This window comes from Tasmannia lanceolata, unplaced genomic scaffold (assembly GCF_043159265.1).
Source record: "Tasmannia lanceolata isolate RefF3 unplaced genomic scaffold, GAP_Taslan_0.1 ptg000023l, whole genome shotgun sequence".
Lineage (NCBI taxonomy): Eukaryota > Viridiplantae > Streptophyta > Magnoliopsida > Canellales > Winteraceae > Tasmannia > Tasmannia lanceolata.
In genome coordinates, this window is record NW_027518700.1 from 3,576,233 (window position 1) to 3,592,500 (window position 16,268).

At 38.6% G+C, this 16,268-nt stretch overlaps 1 protein-coding gene across 1 annotated transcript in view; it reads right to left on the reverse strand.

Annotated features, from left to right (window-relative positions):
* Window positions 1-4,047: 4,047 nt before the first annotated feature.
* The window catches only part of LOC143855677 (Phox (PX) domain-containing protein), a 30,311-nt gene continuing 18,090 nt past the window's right edge, over window positions 4,048-16,268 (reverse strand). The window contains exons 9-10 of the mRNA XM_077365743.1: window positions 15,343-15,561; window positions 4,048-4,498 (exon numbers count right to left, since the gene is read on the reverse strand). Of these exons, the coding sequence (XP_077221858.1) occupies window positions 4,253-4,498; window positions 15,343-15,561 (465 nt within the window). The 3' untranslated portion in view covers window positions 4,048-4,252. The remainder of the gene's footprint in view (window positions 4,499-15,342; window positions 15,562-16,268) is intronic.

Here is a 16,268-nt window from a genome sequence, read left to right on the forward strand (position 1 = left end):
CTGGGTATGAAAGGAATTGGAGCACCTTCGAACACATTCATTCTGCAAAGAGAAATAGGTTGGAGCACCAGAGATTAGATGACTTGGTGTTTGTCTATTACAATCTTAAGTTTCGAGAAAGGTATACAACGTAATATAATGTTTTCAACTCTCACCTTATCACTTTAAGCTTTTAAGTTTAACCTTTGACATTAAACTTAATGTTTTCCTTTTTAGGGACTTGTTGAAGAAATCATCTACCACTAGTGACCCTTAGAGCATGGACCATCTGGATGTCATGATGGATTGGGTTGCAGAAGAAGAAGATGTCATATTCACGAATGAAGATATTGGGTGGGAAAATCTTGAAGCACCTACTGCTGTGGTTGGGGCCGGGGACGACGACGACGACTTTCTCATGCCTCTTGAAGAAGATGTCTCTACTGGTGGTCCAGGTGGTGATGACGCCGGCGACGACGACGAAGAAGACATTGAGTATGATCATCCGAGTTATGATGACTGAGAGTTGTTGCTACTAGCTATTGTCTATGTTTCATTTTCATGTATCTCTTTTTTTTTTATGTTTTTCTATGTATCAGACTATCAGTTGGACTTGTGCAAGACTTTATGTGTTTAAGTAATGAATATGTCTTTTGGGACACATATTTTGGACTATTTATTAATTTTTCATCTTTTTCTATTGATTTTTTATTTTTTTTGGATTTTTCTCATATTTTTTAATATATTTTTGGTGTGAACGAAAAGTTTCAAGCGAAATGCACCGAAATGACCGAAATTTCGTTTCGGTGGCCAAAACGAAATGGCGACCGAAACGGAATTTACAACTAAGCTTCCAACACTCCCCCTCACATTTGGGACCTCTTTTTTGGGTTGGCCGTACACATGGATTTTTAATATCAAGGAGTTGTTGGGGTTTGAATCCAAGACATGTCGTGAGGCAATGGCTTTGATAGCATGTGAAACAACCAATTACTCCAAAAGCTTAAGCTGTTAGAATTGGCATTATTTAATCATTTATACTTCAACTCTGGTATGTTGCCACCCATGCATGTTCTTCAGAAACCAGTGCTGGATTCTTGTTGAATAAGTTCTTTAGCATAGATATGCTAGTGAACCTGAAAATTAGAGTGACTTAACAGTCTCCCACTTAAGAGTGAAGTATTCTAGGATTCTGTTCGAACAAATCCCATTTTTCTCTGCCCTCTCACAAATTATCTAGCTTCAAGAGATCAAAGTCAAGAGTATAGTTTTACTGTGTTACATACCTAGAATATTATGAATATTGTTTTAAGTTTATAGAGCTAACAGGACTTTTTATGATAAGGGTTAGTTGATACTGGCCTTCAGAAGTTTTATTATATTGGGTCTCTTGGTTGTGAAGTGGTTTCATTTGGTTTAAATAACTTGGATTCACCAATTTCTCAAAGGAATGAAGAATTTCAAACCCAAAACCGTGTCTATGCACACACAGGAGGAATGAACGTCCCTCGAAGTGGGTCAAGAGCTGATCTTCCCTCTAAGAGGATCAATCGCATTGCAAACCATTTTGGGTTTGTAACAGTGTTTTAAAATGAGGATACAGATCCAAATGCCGCCAAAGCAAATACTAGTCGACTCAGCAGAACATGGCTGAGTACTCGGTTGACGTGGCTGAGTACTCAGTTGACGCAATCATAACTTGGGAGAGTCAAAGGAGTTTTGATTGACTTTTTGGGGCAAAATGCAGACTCAGACAAGAACGCGGCCAAGGTAAAAGGGTGTCGACTCAGGGAGTCCACGATAATGCGGGGGAGTTTTGAAACTATGGTTAGCAACATAATGCTTTCAGAGAAATTTCATTTGATGGTATGTTTAGATTGCCGCTGAGTTTGTAATTCAACAGCCTCTCTTCAGTTGGAGGATTCTTGGACAAAAAAAATATATTCACCCCTAGTATAGTTTCTTCTAATCCCGCCTCATAGATAACATCTCAAATTACCAATACAGTTGTTATCAGTGTATAATCAAAAGAGAGAGAAAGTACTGACCGGAGATGAGAAGGCGTTGTTGTGGTTGTTGTTTTGGTTATTATCTTCTTGTGGTGGGAGATTGGAAGATCGAACAAGAAAAAGCTTCTTGGTCTTGGTCTTGGGCTTGGTCATGGTTCTGGTTTTTGACGAGAAGGTGTTTGTGTTTTTGCCGAGCTCAACAATCCTTGTGATTTCACAACAACAATGTGAGAAAGAGGCCAGCAGTATCGTTCTTGCTGCCATTTTCAGTCCTCACAAGTCACCGTGATGAGGGAGTTTGTTTTCTTAAAAGATATCCAACGCAGCCAATCAGATATGTGCGCATAAGACATGACAATTAGGGGGTGCCGTTATAAATTATACTGGGTGCGGAAAACAGCAGTAGTAAGTTAAAAATGAAGAGGGGTCCACTTAGGGGATGGTTTTAACTTTTAAACTTCGGTCAAGTCTGAAACCGAAATTTACCGAAACCAAAATTAATGAAATTTCGGAAAAAAAAATGCCATTTTTTTTATTTCTTTACAGAATTTTGCCGGAATTTCGGGACTTTCTACCAAATTTCCGCCGAAATTCTGGGATTTGGGCCAAAATTTCAGTTTTGGCAAGGACCGAAATTTTACCCGACCAAACCTGACTCAAACTGACCCGAATTGGGAAATCAGGTCGGGTTCAGATTGAGATAATAATTTCTGGGATCGGGTCGGGTTAGCCTTCATTGGGCTGAGAGTTGCGTCAGGTTACGGTTGATGGTTTAGAGTTTCGAGTTTCGAGTTGAGTTCACGTTGGCTTCAACCTGACCCGAGTTGCACCCCTAGGTCCACTTATTCGGTGAGCCAAACGATTCATCTGTTGGAACCTAGAATTGGATGGGAAAAAACTCGTACACGGGATAATCTTTAGTCTCCTGATTTGTAGAGATTTTTGCATGGTTTTATATTTTGAACCCTCCATTATACAAGCCATAGTTTGAACGGTTATGATTGTCGAAGGAGGGTGGTGCATGACTTATCTGTAGCAGGGACCAACAGGTGAATGGTATGGATCATTGAACAAGTGGTCCCACATGTGATGTGTGTATAATCAAGACCGTTGGCGAAAGGAGATGCCATCCATGAGATTTAGGTTCCCAAGGGCCAGGATCATTTAATCAACGTGGGACCCATGGCAATAGGCGACTCTGGTGGGCCCGAGCAACAAATCTGATCACGTAACATGGAAAACGTAAGGCCCATGGCGATTTTTAGGCCCAAAAAAAAAAAATGCTAAGGCTCGTCTGGATGTATTTGAAATAATAGAAGTGCAGTACAAGGAAAGGAAAATAGATTCTCATCTCTTTTCTTTTCCTTTTGTTTGAAGAGAAAAGTCCCCAGGTATTAAGGACTGTAATGTGAGTAGTAAATAGCAACCAAACAAAATCTATACGTCCTTTCATTTTGATTTCTCAATTTTTAGTGCAACCAAACGGACTTAAAAGAAAGACTGATGAGCCAATGGTTGAGGAAGGCATATGACCATTGCCTGTGGCTTTAAGAGAAATTCACATCAAATTTCTAGAAAGCAGACTATATGGTTAACAGAACAGATTAAGGATAGGTTAATTCATAATCTTGCTGCCCACCTGATTTTGAGATGTTCAGGAGAAAAATGAGCTAACGAGAAAGCTAGTCAGTGATAAAATGTTTCAATTTTGATGAAAGTGAGCATGTATGAACTAAGTGAAAGTGTGAATGTAAATGTAGGCCTGAGTAATGCAGACACTGACGAGAATCTAATGCCAAAAGGCCCAAGGGCTAGCCTAAGATCAGCCCCAATATCTCAACTTTTGTAGAGAGTGGCTTAAACCACCATGCCTTGAGCTGCTTGTGTAAAAATACAGGGATGCAACATGAGGATCATCTCATTTCTGCTCTTGCCCAAGCAAGCTTATTCTGATGGAATTCAATTCATTTGTGATGGTATAATCACACCCTATGAACAAATCCAACTGTTTCGTAAAAGATTAGAAACATGATCATGAACTCAAAATGAGAATTAGATAATGAGATAAGCCCCTTGGAGTGCTCTTTTTTATTCATTTTTTTTCTACTTTTTATTTGATAAAATACGATCACCATTGTGCAAAAGAGGTGATCAGTCACAATTACAAACTGTAGATGATTTTCATTTCTTTTTTCCCACAGGGGCTCATCAAACTTCATTATTCCGTGAAGACAATTTACAATAGACTACAATATATACGCACCTCATCTTTCTAAGAATTTGTTTAATACTGTCTTTCTAGGATGGGTTTCCTCCCCATCTTCTTTGTCAGGTTTAACGACTGTTTTCAGAGCACAACGGATAATGGAATTCACCTGTTTCCTCAGTCTAGCATTGTCTATGAAAATATCCGTTAGCATTTTTCTCACCTCATCATCTGGATCATTGCCCTGACTTCTTTCCACAGCAGCAATAATGGCACTTTCGTCGTCTTGTGCTAGTAGTTGTGCCTACACATTTTTTTTCATAGACCAAAAACATTAGCATAAACGCAAGAGTATTTCCGCAGCACTACAATTATTTATTCAGACAGGCTATTTGAACTGAAAAAATAATATCTGCTCCATTTTCTCAACATAAAGAAGCTAAAGAATAGAAGACCCTCAATTGGGGAACTAACGACAGTTGGTTACTTTCAACTTCTTCTTTTTTAGCAAAAGATAACTATATTAAAAGAGAAAAGATTACAAGTGCAAGTCAGCCGGTAAAGATTGCCCAACATACAAGGAATTCCGCAAGGCCCCTGATTTGGCCCATCGAACTGCAAGATTGTTGTCACTTCTAGGAATATGGACAAAAGAAATAAATCTATCATCATACATCACAGAAATTTCATCCAAAAACCTACCTATCTCCAAGGACCTACAATCTTACCTTGAACCCAAGAAATAACATTAGACGAATCACCTTCCACCTCTATTTTACCTTCCATCTGCTCCCTAAATATATGCTCATGCAAGGTGGATAGCCCGAACCTCAGCCTCCGTGGAGTCTGTTAAGGATTTGGCCCAACTCTACAGGGGCAACTGCCCCCCTTATGCTACATGTAGCTCCGCCCCTGAGCATAGGATGCACCTATTCGCCATGCTAATGCCTCGCTCCTTGATTCTGTCAGGCGTATTGATTTTGTTCCATAGCACCATCTAGCAAAAGGCTTAGATTTGTGTGGGCGCCAAAGGGTTCCAAACCTTACTCCATGGAAAGGAAGCACCCAAAGGGTGACCAAGGAACCTAGAAAACGACTTGACCAAGAAGGAACCTCTTGTGCCTGGGGTCAAAATCCGCCAATCCAGTTTAGCCTGAGAAATGAAATGCTCTTCCAGCATAGAGAGAAGGTTAATAAAACAATCAGTATCAAGGCCTCTAAGATTCCTATCGAAGGTAATGTCCCAAACTATTCTACCCCCTACCCATTTATAGGATTCAAACATTGATGCATTTTTATTGGAAGCAAACTAAAGAGGCTTGGGAAAGCATGGGACCAAGAACAGACCCCTAACCATATGTCACTCCAAAACCCCACTCTCTTCCCATCCCCCACCCTAAACCTAATCCCTTGATTAAAATTATTAAACACCATAAAAACTGAGTTCCATGCTCCCGAACCTCGACCTCTACCTATTCTACCCAATACTCCCTGGACGCCCCATATTTGCTAGAAATAATCTTCCTTCAAAGAGCATCTCTCTCTTCTCCAAAGCGCCAGAGCCACTTCCCCATCAAAGATTTTCATGTCATAGGCCGCCCTCGACTTTTGGGAGGGACACCGTCTCCCAATTGATCAGATGCTTGATTATTTTTTTTCTGAAAGATAACAGAACTTTTATTCCAAAGCAAGAGACTACATGCAGGGGACAAGAGGTGCCACCGGTGATATTACATTAAGGTAAACCCTCGCAATTGAATACGGTAATGCGCATATTCAGGATATCAACGCCTCCTTTTGCCAGTTCGTCAGCCTGAACATTTGCTGAACACCGACGGTGACAAATCTGAGGGTGGATTTCCCGGATAGGATCGCGAATCTCCTCCAGCAAGTTATACAATTTCCAGGGCCCACACGAGCGACCAATGACCAGACGATTGCATTATACGAATCCCCCTCGACAATAAGCAGGCCCAAGTTGTTTTGAGAGAGCCAACGCAATCCGAAAAGACGGGCTTAGGCCTCCGGCCTCCGCTTCGTTCGCATCACAATCAGATAATTGATATTCTTGCCTTCATCTTTGCCTTCTAAGCGCCAAGGTCACTTTCAACTTCTAAGCAAATTAGGTTGATGAGCACAAGTACTAGTGTAGAGAATAAATACGAATATATTCAGCAAACCTAAAAAAGAAATGGCTTCACCAATATATTTTAATGAAATTTAAGTTTTAAGTTTTTACATAATAATATGACTATAACAGGTAATATATTAAAAAATTTATTAAGTTACGTAAATATAATGTTTTATTTCCGTATAAAAAACTTAGTATTAGGATGGATAAAACTCAAAGCATGGGGGAGCTGTAAGTTGTGATAGTAAATATAATGTTCCATCACCCCCGCAACTATCGTTACAAATTCCCTAAGTTCCCGTCTAACTTAGGTTGATGGGAAAACCTTACTTGGACGTAGAAATCACTCTTCTTTAGTTCGTATTGCATTAGGTGCATGTCAAGGCACCTATGACTAGCATTCATAGATGGAGAGAAGCTTCTCTCTGTCCAAGCTTAACCCTTTCAATCTTCGCTCTCACGGTTGCTACCTTAGCAACATGCTAAAACTCCAAAAGCATGCAAAGGCAATAGCCGTTTGCAACACTTGCTAATCAAGAGCTATGCTGATACAAAGGTCACAAAACAGAAACTTTCTAACATTCTCCCACTTGGCCTTCATAGGTCTTGCACTTTGATACCATATGATCAACATATATAACATGTGATCGTTTTGCAAACATTTCATTCAGTGAAGCTGCTAACAACATATTTGAGTCCCTTGTTAGATTTAGAGTGGGGAGGGGGAGGGGGTACGCTTTTGGGAGGATCATTGGTTAGGGGAGTCAAGTTTGTGCCATGCATTCCTGGTTAGCTGCCCATAGGGAGTCTAGAGTCTGCGACCACTTGGTTAGGGGAGGGGAGTGGGAAAGGTGGGTTGGGATATTAGGCTTGGAAGAAACCTCAAAAATGAGGAAATAGTTTTTGAGGAAATAGTGAGTCTCTCTTCTTTACTTGGCATACTCAATTCTTGGTATGTCTCTCCGTTTGAGTCTAACCGTAGCGAGTGGTCCCTGATTCCCAAGGTGTCTCTTTTCTGTCAAATGTTTTTTCCACAGGTTGAACAATGGCAGCAGGGGAGAATCTCGCCAAGGTAAAATTTGGAAACCCATTGCCCATCCAAGGGTAGTGGCCTTTGCGAGGACCGTCATCCATAAGATTATGGATGGTTGTGCTAAAAAACTTTAGGAATCTAATGGGTATTTTAAAAGTCCATCAAGAAGGTACTTCTCCATTAGGTCGGTGGACCGTTCGGTAGTGCAGGGGTATGACACTATGGAAGCCAGCCCCATAAGCTTTGATTTGGCACATTTGGAATGAAATAAATAATAGGATTTTTAAAGAAAAGGAAAAGAGGTGGGATCAAGTAGCAATGGAAATCCGGTTAGATTTGATCGCTTGGGCAAAAGAGAAGATTGATCCCAACTATAGTGTTGGCGATATTCTTAGAAGTTGGCATTTAGTTACACGTGAAAAAAGACGAAATGAGAAAATTTGTCAAAAAAGGAACCCCCCGCCAGAGGGCTGTCTCAAGCTGAAGTTTGATGGAAGTTCCATAGGTAACCCAAGTCTAGCCAATATTGGAGGCTTGATTCAGGACTCCACGAGCGGTGTTGAGATGTCTTTCTCGGGCCCGGCGGGTTTTTGTGATGCAAACGAAGCGGAAGCAAGGGCTTTGCTTTGGGGGCTAAGATAGTTTGCGAATCATAGATTGGGACACCTTATCATCGAAGGGAACTCCAAAAATACCTCATCTTGGGGATCAAATAAAAGTAGAGGGCCGTGGAAGCTGAAAGACATTATTGTGGAGACTAGGGATTTGGTACCATCGCATGAGAAGATCAGCTAATGAAAGTGCTAATAATGCGTGCCAATAGGGAAATTAGACCCTATAACAATTAAGGACTATCTCATTTGTTATCCTGAGAGAATAAAAGGGTTTATGTTCTATTGTCCTAGTAACTTACCAATATCATAGAGACTAGAAACGCTAAATTTCTAGAATATGATGACTTTAGAAGGAGAATAGTGCCTAGAAAGATCATCATTGAGGAGAATGGGATTATAGTTCTTATACCGGTAATCTACATTGAGCAGCCTCTGTGGAGATCACGGAGAGAAAGTCAACCATTTCTGATGATTACATAATTTACCTGAATGAGCGTGAGTATGATTGAGTGTGAATATGATGAACAGATGGATGATGATCCTACCTCCTTTCATCTAGCCATAATAAGTGACCGGTCTACTTCATGGCATAAAGTCATGAAAGAAGAGTCACTCTCAATGGAAAAGAACCAAGTTTGCGAACTCAGCAAGTTACCGAAGGAAGACATGCAAAGGGTATTTAAGACCAAATGTGATTCCACAGGTGGCACTGAGAGATATAAGGCAAGGCTGGTTGCATGAGGGTACACTCAGAGAGGAATGGACAACAAAGGGACTTTCCTTTCAGTTTCAAAGAAAGACTCATTACAGATAGTCATAGCATTCGTCGCTCATTTTGACCTGAAGCTACGGCAGATGGATGTTAAAACTGCTTTTCTAAATGCTGACTTGCACGGAATTGTTTATATGACACAACCTGAAGGTTTTCAGGTTGAATGGAAGGAACGTATGGTTTGTTGACTTGAGAGGTCTATATATGGTTTAAAGCAGGTATCTCAGCAGTGGTAATTAAAGTGTTACAGAGTGATCACGGAACGTATGGTTTGTTGACTTGAGAGGTTTATATATGGTTTAAATGAGTATGAGTATGATGAACAGATGGATGATGATCCTACCTCCTTTCATCTAGCCATAATAAGTGACCGGTCTACTTTAAAATCATGAAAGAAGTCATTCTCAATGGAAAAGAACCAAGTTTGCGAACTCAGCGAGTTACCGAAGGGAGTCATGCAAAGGGTATTTAAGACCAAATGTGACTCCAAAGGTGGCACGGAGAGATATAAGGCAAGGCTGGTTGCACGAGGGTACACTTAGAGAGGAATGGATAACAAAGGGACTTTCTTTTCAGTTTCAAAAAAAAACTCTTTACAGATAGTCATAGCATTCGTAGCTCATTTTGACCCGAAGCTACGCCAGATGGATGTTAAAACTGCTTTTCTAAATAGTGACTTGCACGAAGTTATTTATATGACACAACATGAAGTTTTCAAGTTGAAGGAACATATGGTTTGTTGACTTGAGAGGTATATACTATGAAGCACGGGTACGGGGTGCGGGTACGACACGACACGGGTACGTGGGTACGTGATTTGCCAAAAAAACCGGGTGCAGGTACGTTCGGGTACGCCGAATATAATAATACATTTTAATATTTTATTATATATTTATAAAAATTATAAAAAAAAATTGTAGAGCAATCAAATAACAATAACATCACCAAAATGGAAAATTCTATTATTACTCTTCATTTCATAAGTGATTAAGTTCCATATTTCATAACATGAGGCATCAATACATCATTCATTAGAAGAAAAAAAGTCTGTCACCAGTGTGTTGACCAGTGCCTGACAAGATGAATAATTTTTAGAGACCAAATTATGAGATTTTTTTTACCGGACTTTTGGGATTTAATAATGTTTGGACAAAATAGATTATATGAATTTTTAAAATTTGAAAAATACCCCACCGTTTGGAAGTTAAGAAAGTTAAAATTTTGACCGGACCCTTTTTCTTTGAATTTTGTACTAGAACTGGAGAGTTGACTTTTTCCTTTTAGATTTTGGTGTTGAAACTATTTTTAATAAATCCAAAAGGGGGGTATTCCGTTATTTACATGTAAATCTTAAGTAAATGGACAATAAAATAGTATTTTTTACATGTAAATACCGAGTACAGGAAAGTAGAGGGAAGTACAGGAGAGGAAAGAGAAGAAGCAGGACGTGTCGGGTACGCGTGGTGCGCACCCGACACACACCCAACCACCAAAACTAGTTTTTTTTTTTTTTTTTTAAATGGGGTACGTACCCCGGATGTACCCGGGGGGCGTACCCGGACGTACCCGCACGGGTGCGGGTGCGGGTGCGGGAGCCCCGGGAGAGTACCCGTGCTTCCTAGGGTATATATATGGTTTAAAGCAGGTATTTAAAGTCTCACAGAGTGATCACGGAACGTATGGTTTGTTGACTTGAGAGGTGTATATACGGTTTAAAACAGGCATCTAGGTAGTGTTGTTTAAGGTTTCACAGCATAATCACAAAATTTGGGTTCAAGAAAAATATTATAGATCATTGTATGTGTGTATCAAGGTCAATAATGGGAGCAAGTTCATCATTTGGTATATATGTTGATGACATATTACCATGGTTTTAAATTTCGGTTTCGGCTAAAATTTTGGACTTATCCGAAACTGAAATTTCAGCCGAAATCCCGAAATTTCGGTCATTTGAAATTCTTTAACGGAATAAAAAATTATTATTTTAATACAAATTTTGACTAAATTCCTGGAATTTTCGAACGGGAATTTCGTTTCGGTACCTTTTCGTTTCGGTCCTCACCGAAATCCAAAATTTAGGTCTGAAATTTCGAATTTTGGTCGAAATTTAAAACGATGCATATTACCAAGGTTTTAAATTTCGGTTTCGGAATGTGTTTCGTTCCTCACCGATACCTGCGAAATTTCGAAATTTCAGACGAAATCTAACAAAATCAAATATAGTATTATTTTATACCGTGCAAAATTTCAGCTGAAATTTCGGGAAGATATTAAATAATGAATAAATCCAAGATTTTTTGGTGAAATCCCTTAAATTTCGGACCAAAATTTCAGGAAAACGAAATCTTGACCGAAATTTAGAAATTTCGATCGAAATAATGTAACGTTTCGGCTAAACTATCGATTTCAATTTCGGTTGAAATTTAAAACCTTGCTCATACAATCCACAAGATGCCACAAAACAGAAGAAGACATCAATTCATTGAACAACAAAGAAAGAAATATTGTTAAGTGATCTCTTGCTTTTTATAGATGGAACAAACAATAGTTCCATCTTTCTAATCAGCCGAGAGCTCATTATCATTCCCAATCTGCAACTATATGCTTTGGGACTAGAGCTTGGCCTATTTAGGCTCCTGTCTCAACATAGTTCACTCCCATCATCATGCTCCTCTACTTGCAGTCTGTAAAAATCGAGTGATGGATTGGTGACTTACATTTATGGTTGACGATTAGGCTGGGACTTTGGCCTCATGAAGCTTAGAGAGTCACTTAACTTAAGGGATGGATAATTAACAAATATTTACACCTCTTACAATATTTTTGAAAAATAAATATACAAATCTCATTTAGAAATTATGCAAACAAAGAACTGTGAATTTACATTTAGAATTCTTCTTTTTTCTTCCTCACAATTCCTAATTGTTTCGTCGCTCCCCCTCTCTCCATCGATCTCTCACCTCTCCATTTCCTTCGCCCTCTTTCTCATCCAAGGGATTTGGAGAACATGAAAGTGACTATACTTTGGCTGGTGATGGTCCTATATGTATGAGTTAATTCACTTTTTGTTACTTGCCATTTATTTCCATCCTTTTGTTAATGATTCTTTACCAATTATTCTGCAAGCGTGATTTAAGTATTTAAGAGTTGGTTTCTGGGTTCTCAAAATTTCTCGAACATTTCCTATCATATCTGAATGGAAATTATCAAATTAATCTAATCTTAGGGATCTAATCACAAAAGAAAATGGAAAGTTCAAAATTCAAAAAAAAATTAAAATGCTTTTACCTCATCACAATAGTTGGGATCTGCTCCCTTCTAGTGTTCCTTGAATTTGAAGCTTATCGAACGACGACGAGAGAGACTGAAAAGACATTGTAGTGTAGGGAGAGTAAAAAGACGACAACACTTTCTATCGCCTAACATAACCCCAAACAATAATCTACCCAAACCGAGCACTCTTTTACTACAAAAAAAAGATATGGATTATTAGAAATCAGAAACCACAATACTAACAGAACTAAAACACCCAATACTTCCAAAAATCAAGAAGACATGTCCCTAAACAAGCTTGAATGTGGACATTTTATCTTCAATCAAACGAGAGATGACAGAAAGATCTTCAGAATAAACAACTCCTAACCCTAACCCTATTGCAGCAATCCTGCCAAAACAACTTACATTCCTTATAGAAAGGAAACCCCAAGAAACCGAAACAAAAATGCTAAGTCAACAAGATCAGAGACCGAATTTGCAATGGAATTAGACAATCTAATGGAACCCAACCGATAAAACCCTAACCCTAATGCAACAATCTCAAGATAACTCCAATGTCGACGGATTTCGATCAAATGATACGAAAATACCCTAACAAATTACAAAAAGAATCAGAGAGAGAAGGAACAAAGGAATGACTGACCTAAAAAATCTGTGTTTGGAGATGAAAGGCGTTTTTGGGAAGCTTCTCAAAGGGGGTTTGAGGAGAGAGATGGGAATGGGGATGAGAAGTAGAAAACAAAGAAAAAAAAGGTGAGAGAGAGAGAGAGGGTTAAAGAAAGAAAATGGGATTTATTGTAATATAGTATGCCGTTAAGGTTTAATGGAAGTTTCAGTAAAACGGTCGAAATAATGTAACTGACGTTTCGGCTACTATCGATTTCGATTTCAGTATTGACCGAAATCCGAAATTTCGGTCGAAATATAAAACCTTGCATATTACTTGCTAGTACTAAATTTGGTATGCTATTAGAAACCAAGCAATTAAAGTTTAGGAATTTTGATACGAAAGACATCAGTGAATCTTCCAAATCTAAAACGGTAATGATAAATCCGCCCCCGCCCCATCAATTTCCTAGGCCGCCCCCTCGTAGGGGTTTTAGCATTAAGGCATTTCACAACATCACTTTGAATATAAAAAAAGCCAAAAATGTTCTATTAGCACTTGTTAGCGTACCTTAAATCGCCTTTTCGGCCGTTTTCTTCCATACTCTATAGGGGCTAGCTAAATAAGGTAGTCTTGACTCTTAACACATAAAGTCATTAAATGGGGCGGCCATGGTTAAAATAAGGCGTGCATTTATCAACATCTAAAAAACAAAAGGTTGAATAATCACTTATTTGAAACACAGAAGAAGAGTACTTACATTATATTTTATTTATGAAATGGTAAAGAGTACTTATATTTGAAATTTAGAGAAAGAGTGGATCTAAATGATAACAACAAATATTAGTTAAAGATGAGTTAAACAAAGAGTTAACAATAAAATAAGGGCAATGGAAGTTGGTTCCCTTAATGTTGGGGTTGGCTTCTGGGGTTTATTGTAATACAGTATACCGTTAAGGTTTAATGGAAGTTGGTTCCCTTAATCTTGGGGTTGGCTTCTGATGATGTGAAAATCGGTTTTCTAATTAGTAACGCCACCCATACGGGCCCATTTAGTCATCCCATTCTTTCTTTGCTAACATGTGCACCTAGGAGTGCAACTCAGATTGGGTCGGCAATTCGGGGGATCATTTGTCCAACTCCAACCTTAACCAGATTGGACCCATTACCCATGTCTAAACCCAAAAAGGGAACCCGACCCAACCCGCATAATTTTTTCTCAACCCGAGCCTGACCTCTGCCTAAAGCCGAACAGAGTCGACTCGACCCAACCAACATAATTTTTTCTCAACCCGAAACCGACCCGAGTTGTGTAGAAGAAAAAATAAAGAGAAACAACGAAGGAAGAAAAAGGGGGATAGATTGAACCCGGGTTGCTTCTTTAAGTCCCTCACTACTCCCATGCAAGGTTTTAAATTTCAGTTTCGGAATGTGTTTCGGCCCTCACCGCGCCCGAAATTTCGGATGAAATCCAACGAAATCAAATATAGTATTATTTTATACCGTACAAAATTTCAGGAAGATATTAAATAATGAATAAATCCCGGTGAAATCCCTTAAATTTCGGACGAATTTTCAGTAAAACGGTCGAAATAATGTAACTGACGTTTCGGCTACTATCGATTTCAATTTCAGTATTGACCAAAATCCGAAATTTCGGTCGAAATATAAAACCTTGCATATTACTTGCTAGTACTAATTTTGGTATGCTATTAGAAACCAAGCAATTAAAGTTTAGGAATTTTGATATGAAAGACATCAGTGAATCTTCCAAATCTAAAACGGTAATGATAAATCCGCCCCCGCCCCATCAATTTCCTGGGCCGCCCCCTCGTAGGGGTTTTAGCATTAAGGCATTTCACAACATCACTTTGAATTTTAAAAAAGCCAAAAATGCTCTATTAGCACTTGTTAGCGTACCTTAAATCGCCTTTTTCGGCCGTTTTCTTGCATACTCTATAGGGGCTAGCTAAATAAGGTAGTCTTGACTCTTAACACATAAAGTCATTAAATGGGGCGGCCATGGTTAAAATAAGGTGTGCATTTATCAACATCTAAAAAACAAAAGGTTGAATAATCACTTATTTGAAACACAGAAGAAGAGTAGTTACATTATATTTTATTTATGAAATGGTAAAGAGTACTTATATTTGAAATTTAGAGAAACAGTGGATCTAAATGATAACAACAAATATTAGTTAAAGATGAGTTAAACAAAGAGTTAACAATAAAATAAGGGCAATGATATTTTCACCCCCCCCCCCCCCCCCCCCCCCGCGGGCAGTACGCATTCGCCCCCCTTTTAACGTGATTTGACGTCAAAAAGAGTTAAAGTTGCCCGCTGTTCACGTTATAAGGGAGGCGAATGCGTACTGCAGGGGGGGTGAAAATATCATCTCCCTAAATTAAGAATTAATGATATTGGAGGAGGTAAACACAATATTCGATAATAAATAGTATTTCACTTTGGCACGAATCAATAACGTCTCGGCACACCCACTTTAAGTCTAACAGTTCTAGCAGTACATTTACAAGGGTCGAAAGGAATGTCGTACATGTCGAAACACGTGTTTGCTGAAAATTCAATGTGTCGGTTAAATCATAAGGCCTAAATAAGATATCTAACTATCTAACCAGAGTTGAGCTGAGGAATGAGACACCCGCCGGTTATAACATGCTAAACAAACAAAAGATCATGATAAAGTATGAAAATACCTCGGCAAGGAGAAGGCCGATTCGATTGTCAGAAGTTGTTAAGAGATCCAAAGCATCAGATAGCGAAGAAGAATCAACAGTGAAATTATCTTCCTCTTCTGCAAGAAAATTCACGCTACATTCTTGAAGACGATGGCGAAGAATTCCACATTCATGTAGAAGCTTCACCCTTGCTAGTTTTGCATGTTCGTTACGTTGCTTTTCCTTTTGAATAATTTTCTGAAGGAGTTCATATAAAATAGAAAACAAGAAATATTTTAAGATCTAGTAGTTAGCTCGTCCAAGGAACATAAGAGCTGAATCCAAGATAATATTCATGCAATAATAAACAATTACACCAATAGATACTTGCAGACCTTGATCAAGCAAACCAAATCTCCATTCAGCAAGAGACAGGTCAGAATCAACAGCACCAATGGCCCCATTCAGACATACCACATGTATCATGAGAGGATGGGCAAGCGACCAGAAATTTATCGCTTGCAATCAACAGTAGCAAACCTCTAAAATTTTGTGTCGTATTCAAATTTATTACTTAAGACAAATATATTTTAGATATATGAAATTAGGTATTTTTTAATGGCAAATTCTTGAAGGTCTTTTAAGTCTTACCATTTAGAAAATTACATCCTACTTTTCAAAATCTTCATTCTAGCTACAGTTATATATATATATATATATATATATATATATATATATATATATATATATATATATATATATTATTTGACGGTTACAAATTTGTTTGACTGGTATATTTAGGACATCAGGACTAAATTCGCTTAGTGGCATCAAATTTTAGAGTTCGTTGCCCAAAAGACCAGATCGAAGTCATTAGACCCTCATATATTGGAACACTACTTCTACAAAGTCATCAACTAATATGAAGCACAGAGACAAAGGATGGAAAAACACAACCTAGAACC